At 40.0% G+C, this 9,640-nt stretch overlaps 1 protein-coding gene across 1 annotated transcript; it reads right to left on the reverse strand.

Annotated features, from left to right (window-relative positions):
* Window positions 1-293: 293 nt before the first annotated feature.
* On the reverse strand, window positions 294-956 carry LOC137727562 (uncharacterized). Its single transcript, XM_068466406.1, has one exon. The coding sequence runs from the start codon at window positions 954-956 to the stop codon at window positions 294-296; it is 663 nt and encodes a 220-aa protein (XP_068322507.1).
* Window positions 957-9,640: the final 8,684 nt, after the last annotated feature.

Here is a 9,640-nt window from a genome sequence, read left to right on the forward strand (position 1 = left end):
GCAATAATATTTTGGGCCCAAACAGCACTTCAATTAGAAAATGAGGGAAATACAAGTTTAGTTTTGGAAAATTGCACATTGCAAACCTATATACCTTTTGCACTTTTGGCATCTCTTTACTATAAAGGTTAAAACTGTAATTTGCTTTTAAGAAATAACGATATTCAAGAAAAATAAATTTTAACAATATATTAAAGATGCATACAAAACATAAATTTCAACATAACTGTGAAAACAACAATTCTTTTTTTGTTATCAAAAGACAATATCGTATTTCTTTAAAGGCCAAATGGCTAGCTAGTACAAGGAAAGGATTGTTCCCCATCAAGGAGATCCCATATAATAATCGGAGGATCAACAATCCAAGTACAATCAACCCTCGAATGGAGCCCAAAACGAGTAAGCCTATGAGCTACGTTGTTGGCTTGACGACGAATGTAAGTAGCACTGACTTCAGCGATCGACCACAGCAAAGTCTTGGCATCTTCTATAATAAATCTCAAAGGAGACAAATCCATAGATGAACCATTCAAAGCTGTAATAAGCTGAAGCGAATCACTTTCAACAATAACATTATGAAAACCCCTTTCAACGGCCAATTCAAACCCAGCACGATTAGCCAAAACCTCAACAAGAGTAGGAGAGAAAACATCAGTAAACATCCTGGAAGGAGCCACAGGACAAAGGCCATCAAAGTCCCTTACCACAATCTCCACTCCACCCTGCTTGGAATTCATGGTCCACGCACCATCAACATTAAGTTTGAGTCTCCCAGATGTAGGTCTGACCCATTTTGGCGTGATCAGTGGACCTTTAGAAGCAGTTGTAGTAAAAGCAATGCTTAGGAATTCTTGCCACCAGTGGAATGCACGATTTACGGCAACACGAGGCAGGGGATTGACAACTTTACCCCAGAATTTCAAGTTTTTAGCAGTCCAAATAGCCCAAAACATCATAAGTACCCCGTCAATGTCTACTTGCTTTACATTTTGTGACAAAATGAGTTCCCATTCAAGCACAAAACCATCATCAACATGAAATGGTTAGACACCCAACGGAGAAGACAGCCAAAGGCATTGCACAAAATGACAATCAAGCAGAAAATAAAAGGTGGTTTCAGGTTTAGCACCATAGAAAGTACATTAGGGTTCCACTAGGATCCGTTTGCTTTTCAAGTTTGCTCCCGTTGGGAAGATATTAGATATCAGACGCCAAGCCATCATTTTGACCTTAGGAGGTAAGCAAGTTTTCCATTGTTTATCCAAGAGCCCACCGAAAAGAGAAACCGAAGAGGAGGAAGCTGACACTGAGGATAGGAGAATCCAAGTGCAGGTAATATGGTAAGCACTTTTAACTGAGAATAGTCCTTTCTTGTCATAATGCCAAACAAGTTTATCTGTAGTGGGAAATTTACCCAATGGGACAGATCAAACCATGGCCGCTTCTTCCGGCGATAATACTTAGTTTAAAAGATCCCTATTCCACCTATACTCATTAGTAATAAAGTCCTAAACCACCAAGATAAAGATACCCAATGTTTTGGGAGAAAATACCTGGAAAGAAGACGGTCAAGGAAGACAAGGATCACCCCATATCGAGATAAACATGCCATTCCCCATCTGCCCTCGCAACCCCCCTTTGTTGATTCCCTAGCGGCACATATACTTCTCCAAACGAACGAAGCTTACAGCAAACCTCCAAATCCATAAAGGAGCAATTCGGGAAATATTTCGTTTTAAGGAGCCTTGCAACAAGAGAAGTGGGGTTCGAGATAATTCTCCAACCTTGCTTGGCAAGGAGACCAAAGGTAAAGGTATAGAGATTTTGGAACCCAAGACCACCATCCGCTTTTGGCCCGCACAGTTTATCCCAAGACATATAATGTATTCGCTTTTCATTCCCATTTCATTCCATCAAAATGAAGCCATGATTTGGTGTAGCTCATCGTAGAAATACTTAGGCAGAAAGTAATAGTACACTGAGTACAACAGAATAGCTTGGGCAACCACTTTCACCAATAGTTCCTTACCGGCAGCACTGAGATATTTTCCTTTCCACCCTTGTAATTTTTTCCAATGCCTTTCTTTAATGTAGCTAAAGCAGGCTCCACGGTTACGCCCCACGAAGGTTGAGAGTCCCAAGTACTTCTCATGCCGATCAACCATATTGACATCGAAGAGATCAACCAAGGCATTTTGGTTACGGCGCTTTACATTTCGGTTGAAGCAAATTGCCTTTTTTTTTTTTTTGTAGATTTACTTGTTGCTCCGATGCCAATTGGTAACTATGGAGAAGGGAGTTGACTACTGAAAAATCAGCCTTATGAGCCCTAGCAAAGACAAAGAACTTATCGGCAAATAAAAGATGGTGGATGAGAGGAGTCGCTGGACAAACAGAGATCCTTGAATGGCACCACACTATTCCTTTTTTTTTTTTTTTTTCAATTAAGGCAGAGAGGTTTTCTGCACACAACAAAAACAGATATGGTAAAATAGGGTCTCCCTGCCGTAGCCCATTGGACAGGAGTACATAGCCTTTAGGCAAACCATTGATCATGAAAGAGTATGACACAGAGGACACACACATCATCAAAAAATTCACCTACTTGGTGTTGTAACCAATCTTCAGCAAAACACTCTCCAAATAATGCCACTCGATTTTATCATAGGCTTTACACATGTCAAGCTTAAGTGCAAAAAAGCTTCTTTTTTTTTTTTCCGTTTCTTTCGTTTGTACAAGAAGTTGACTATCTCAGAGGCTAAGATAGTGTTGTTCGAAATGGCCTTTCTCGGCACGAACGCATTTTGGTCTTGTGAGATAATATGGGGTAACAATATCTTAATTTTGTTGGCCAGAACTTTGGAGATAACTTTGTACACCACATTGCAAAGACTAATGGGGCGTAGCTGAGACATATCGCGAGGGTCCTGCTATTTAGAAATTAGTGCCATGTGTAATAACTTGTCCTTAATTGTATAATTTTATTAAATTTTAAAAAGTGAATTGACGAAAATACCCCTAAAAGCGAGATATTGACTTTCATTATTGACCATCATGTCATTACGCATATGAGCTTTATTTTATCGTATTCTTGAAGTACTCGACGGCACAAATGCATGGGCACAAGAAAAATTGAATTCGGAGTTACGACGAAGATTTTATGAATTACGGAGCGTGATGGGCGTTTTGGTGAATTCAAGTTTACAAGAGATATTTTTCTGTATTGTCTTTTGTGACTTTGTGTTGTGTGCCAAGTGGGGCCTAACCCTCACCATATTCTCTGGCCACCCATAACAAGTCACCATCTTCACTTCTTTTCTATGAAAACACAAAGGAATCCAAGGCCACATCTTGGACCCTCTATTTCAGCTCCTTATCTCCTTCACTGCACAGATGCAAGTAGAGTGACACCGTCACCCTTTTTAACGGCAACATTCCACAATGCACAATCAAGGTAATCATCGGGACCCTAAACCTCAAATCCTTCTTATTTTGAACTCCCGGTGATGTTTTAACCTTAAATATGAGATTTAGAGGTGATCTAATGCATAAAGCATCTCGGGGAAGGATTTCCCCAGATTTCTGGAAAATGAATCATGGTCGTTAAGCCATCTTTAGGCCATTTTTTCGGCCAAGTCCAACTATAACTCAGCAAGACTTTTGTATACATCTGTTCCTTACATTTCCTAGTTCATTTAGGTCTTTGAATCATTGATTTTTGTTGAGTATCGAGCTCGAAATGGGCTTTGGAAGTCGGACCAAAAACTTGCAAAACCAGGGCTTTCGAAAGGAAGACAAGTATGCTGGTACTCGCGCGTGTAGGCTCTCATGTCCTCAGCGCGTGGCTGCCTGTGCGGCCACCTTATGGTGGCGCATGCGGCGGCCCGTGAAGAAACCTGAGGTCTCTCCTTAGGTTTCTCAACGTGCCAAACCCGAAGCCGTCCTCCGTTTTTTTAAATTTGATCATTTTAAAATAGTTCTTTTATTAGCCAAACTTTGTACAAAAACACGTATTTACATTAGTACGTTATACATTTATGTAAATGGTTTCATTTCTAGGTGAAATGCATATCAAGGATTTGCGGTGACCGCAAGGCAGGTTCGACCCGACGACATGATTTATGAGTAGGTCTTTGCTTTTAAATATTAAATATTTATTTAGTTTCCATATATGCTTAATAAATAATTTTCTACGTTATACCTTGATTAGACCAACGTTTTAAGAATTAGCATATTAACAGAATTTATGAAATTATGCTACATCCTGCAAGATGCACAGGTATACGTATTATTATGGGATGCCTTAATCATATATACTTTATATGCTCATCTTGTACTACACTAGTGTTAGTATTCGCTTGAGCCAGGGCCAGTCTTCACGTGTATGTTTACATCACACCGTGCACTCACTTGTGATTCATTGTAGGTGCCAGTCATATTCTATATTGCTATAGGCAATTAGAACTCATATGTAATGCCCATAACGCCAATTTTCAAGTGATTGTAGTACTAGAGCGTAAATCATTTCTTTTCACCCAGTCATGTTCATGTCAGAATACATCTGCATGAACTCGTGTGTCAGCATATGTCGATGAGTATTCGATATGATATGTTTGTTTATATATATTGTGACTATCGAGCATTATGTGTTTATTTACAAATTATTATGAACTATTACGTTGTTGGGATATTACTGGCTACGGTAAGTATTTTCATACTATATGTAGTTGTTATATGTGGAAACTATACTTGTTTTACAGCAAGGGGTTCATATGTTTTCGAAAAGGTTTTTACAATGCTTTATTTTTAGGCCCACTCACCCTTGTTTTTCGCCCCTCCAGGTTTTAGAAGCAAAGCTTTCATGTCGACAAGGATTCTTGTCAAATCTTGGTATAGGTGATTACCTTCGATGGTATAATTCTTATCCTACCTTTATTGTACTTTACTTATACTCTAACATCACGTGTGAATTGGGTTCAATTCCGCTCACATGCACACTCTTGCATTTAGACACTTTAGGTTTAAATTTATTCACATTTTTCACATCACTACACTTTATGTCTTCATCACCTTTCCAGTGTCAACCAACACAGCTCGATTAGGAATCCAGGTAAACCTTTTGGGTCGAGGTGTGTCACACGTGCGTGAAATTAGTTTTTCCTCAACATTTGGCCGAACAACATAATAGAAAGCATTGCCTCATTCACATCCACACCAGTAATAGGCCAATACTGCTAAAAGAAAAGCGAAGACATTCCGTCCAAACCAGGTGATTTGCTAGGGTGTATCTGGAATAAAGCAACCTTGACCTCTTATGCTGTGAATGGCAAATTGACATTACAGATCATATCCTCCATAACTCGAGTCTCCAAGGCCTCAATCGCCTCATCAGCTAAGGAAAGGTAAGACTGAGAGCGAAAAAATGACTCAAAGTAATTAATTGCAACCCTATCAATCCCATAATCATTGTTCTACCAATCCTCATTCTTATCCATCAGGGCCACAATTCTATTTTTTTCGTTGCCTAATATTCACTCATTGGTGAAAAAAAAAAATGGGTGTTTCTATCACCCACTTTCATCCACATCACATTTGACCACTGTTTCTAATGACTCTCTTCAACAAGGCGAAAAGATTCAAGTCGCTGCATAAGACCAAAATGCTCCAAGATCGACAAAGCCGAGTAGGGCTAGGCATCAATCGAGGAAAGCTGATCCCACACTTGCTCCATCTCATTTTCACAAGCCCTAAATTTCACCTATTGCCATTCAAGAAGGGTCACCCTAGTCGCCTTAATCTTTTCACAAACTTGAAACATGGGATAGGCAACCACATTTAGGCTCCAAGCCTTTCTAATAACCTCATCACAATCTTTATACAATCTTCATGATGAGTCCAAACCTCTTCGAATCTGAATACATGATGATTTTGTCTGACATAAGACTGAACAAGCTCTAACATGACCTGTATATGATCTGGTTTGCCAAATTTAAGTTGGCTCACCTTCAAAATATGGAACATACCTTTCTAAGAAGCCGAAGCACAATATTGATCAAGATGTTCTTTGATGCCTCTCTCACGAGTCGTCTTCCATGTGAAAAGGGTTCCCCAACAATCCCAAATCCGTAAGTTGGCAATCCGCAATTACTCCTCTGAAGGCGAACATGTCTCAAAGGGCAAGGAGGCCTACCTTCCTTTTTCGACTAGTGGAGAATTTCATTAAAATCCCTGCACAAACCCAAGAAAGAGAGCTAGTGGACGCAAGTCGACAGAGTAATGGCTAAGACTAGTGGCGTTCAGAAGTGTTTGGGGTGTTATAGAAGCCCATGAAACGCCAGTGGTTTAAGTCACCGATGCCCCCAATTTCCGCATCAATATGGTGAAAGGATACGGAAAAGACTCGTAGGTCAATATCCTTCTTCTACAAAAGACTTAAACCCCCAGATTTGCCCATAGAATCCATACCCCATAAACTAGAAAAACCCCAACTCAATTGTACTTTCTTCATAGAACTAACGTTACATTTGGTTTCCCATAGGAAAACCATAATAGGAGCTTGCTACTTAATGAAACTCAACAGATCTTAAACTTTCCAAGGGTTCCTAAGCCCTCGACAGTTCCAAACTATGATTTTCATTAGACTCGGCAAGGCTGACGAGGCCAACCTCAACCGATAAAACATGAGAATTGTCTCCACTCTTCTTCCTTCCAAGCCAACCTTAAAGTTCAACATCTTTGAATTCCTTATAGGGGCTAATGGGCACCTCCCTAATATCCTCATCAGCAACCTCCACCAAAAGTTTCTTATTACCCCTTCCATCGTGCCTACCATGGCCTCCATGTTTCTTAGATCCCCTATTGCATAGAATGGATGAGCAGGAGAGTTTTCCACCCAACAGAGTTTTGCGGCATTTCTCAAAGGAAGGGGTGGGTGAGACCTCACGCGTTTTCCTCTTTTGAAACAGTGTCATGCCATGTTTCGGAGAAATCTAGAAGGATGCAGTTTCACCACGCATAAAAGGATTGATCACCGAGTCAGTAGACCATGTAGGGCTTCATTCCTTTCCTGTTCAATTATTTTCAATAAGCTCACTGACCCAGTCATTTCAGTAGTTTCCAAATTCTTTTCAAATGAGCTTACCAATAAACTATTTGAGTTGGTAAAGGCCCAATGGGGGGATCTTACGAGGACCAAACCAACTTTTATCCAAGGAAAGTCTATTAACCATAAGGGTAAAGGTCTCATTGTGGTGATGGGTCCCAAGGTTATCTAGGTGGTCCATGTTTCCCCAATCGAGCAGTGACACCTTCCTCAAATAACGCCGCCATGTCAACTACATCAGTACTACTATGTGATGTCTCTTTTGCAAAGTTTATCGCTACAGTACCATAGCCAGCAAACAGCGGGGTACCATAAGTATCCTTCCTACACACGACTATGGCATTATCCCTAAGATGCTCTCGCACCTTATTGATTGCATATGCACCCTCCATGTGACAATCCAGCTCTCATCTTTCTCGCCAAAGATTATTATTTTTCCAGGCCGGGGACGCTGAAAAATCCATCTCCAGGAACAAGTTCATGGAAGCTTTAGAAATGGCCACCGTACAAAGCTCCGCATTATACCTATTTGCATCATCCCTTCTCGTAGGAACCTTCCAATTGCAATTTCGGACATGACCCAAGTGTCTGCAAGTGTAGCAGCAATCCCTCAAATCTTCATATTTCAAGAGGAAAGTTATGCTACAACTGTAGGGACAGGGCATCGAAAAATTGGTAAAGAGGGGTTTAGTAGCATCAATATCAACCTAGATGCGAAGAATGCCCCGAAACCCAGTAAAGGCTAGGTCTTCCACCTCAAGAACAAAACCACACTTCACATTGAGCATCCGAGCATTTTTTGTAGTACAAGAATTCCTCAGAATTTCATGGACTTAGATCTAGAAAATAGCTATATTGGTACAAATCTCATCCAACGACTGATATAGATGCCAAAATTTAAGGGTAAAAGGCGCACCTTTGATAAACCAAGGGTTCCCTTATAGGATTCTTCATGCTACCTTTTCTTCACCCACTTCAATCGAGTAGACGTTTGGTTTGGCCTTAGAAACCTTAATATTGCCTATTTTTCTCCAAATACTTCACAGAACATCATTCACAATCAGTTAGGAAGGCTTCTGATCTGAAATGAGAAGGCCTACTAGATGCATCGATTCCTTGTTTATTTCCTCCAAATCAAGACTATCCTCGAAGTTCACAAAGAGGAAGTCAACATATTCTTCATCAATGGGTAAGTCTGAGTTCGGCATACTGGGAATAAAAAATCACCTGAAAGCTTGAATCTTACACAGAACAACAAATAGTCACCAGAATTCCAAATACGAGACAACAGTATTCAGATTCTTCTCACGACAGAGAGAGGCAGATAAATTCGCTCTCAAGTATTATTTTTGGCTTCTAAGTTCTACAAAGAATTTCCTCCTATCTGACATATTATAATCAATGGCAAACCAAAGTTTAAAGACAGAACGACGTCGTTCCCAAACACCAAAACCTCAAAACTGAGCAGTGAGGGCGTGAAGTAGAGAATGTATAGATAGGTGAAAAAGACTGGCTAGACGAAGAGCATGCAACTTGCTATGTTGATTGGGTTGTTGTGGTAAGCTTTGTAGAAAGCAAAGTGCTTTTTGAGATAAAAATTAATAATAATCTGGTCTTCCCTATTTGAGAATTTCTGAGAAAATTAAGACTTTCTGTTCCGAATTTTATCGGGAATTTTTTTTTGTGGTTGAAGGGCGATGGCAATTTCTTTGGCTGGAAGAAATTGGGTTTTGGGATTTCACTAAACTAACAATTAAAAAACTCATAATAGAAAAATCTAGCATAACTCACATTCGAGCCCAAAACAACCAAAACCCAAAGTGAATCCATAACCTAAATCATAAATATCAATACGAATCTAAGCCGCACCACTATTGAACCCACCACTTCTAACAAGGGGAAGATTTGAAGAATAGTAATCGCTAATGTTTCAACTATGCATAATAGCGGAAAGTGCGTAATAGCGACCATGAGTCGTCATTAGACAAAGTTGGCCAAAATTAAATGGGAAAATCACACTAAAGTCCTTCAAATTGAAGATAGAATTAGTTAGCGAAAATGGAAAAATTTAGAGAGGGCGTTCTTGGGGACAGATTGAAACGAGGGATAAGCAAAACAGAGGTGATTATTGGGTACTAAAATTAAGTATAGTCACCCCCCCCCCCCCCCCCCCGGGGCGGAACCGTACAAGATAGTTTTTTTTAATCAAGAAAAATATATTAAAGGGGAAACCCATGAGTACAACCGTTCCCTACGGAATCAAACTAAAGAGCATGAAGAGCAAATGAAGGAATACAATGATCCCAAATATGACAATCAACAATAAGAAGGCCTTGGCAAGCGAAGGCATCCACCACAAAGTTAGCCTCTCTATAAATATGTTTCTAGTCAATGCAATCAAAATTGGTCACCATCCACTTGATATCTTCAATAATAGGAACTATATTCCATGGTGTCGTACCCCGGTCCAATACTGACTGAATGACCAACTCAGAGTCACCTTCAACCATAATCTTTGTATAGCCCTTCCTCTGAGCA

This window comes from Pyrus communis, chromosome 1 (genome assembly GCF_963583255.1).
Source record: "Pyrus communis chromosome 1, drPyrComm1.1, whole genome shotgun sequence".
NCBI classification, from domain to species: domain Eukaryota; kingdom Viridiplantae; phylum Streptophyta; class Magnoliopsida; order Rosales; family Rosaceae; genus Pyrus; species Pyrus communis.

What these genes read in the sequence shown, in the direction of transcription:
- LOC137727562 (XM_068466406.1), bottom strand. Translation starts at nt 956, where the DNA reads ATGATGTTTTGGGCTATTTGGACTGCTAAAAACTTGAAATTCTGGGGT.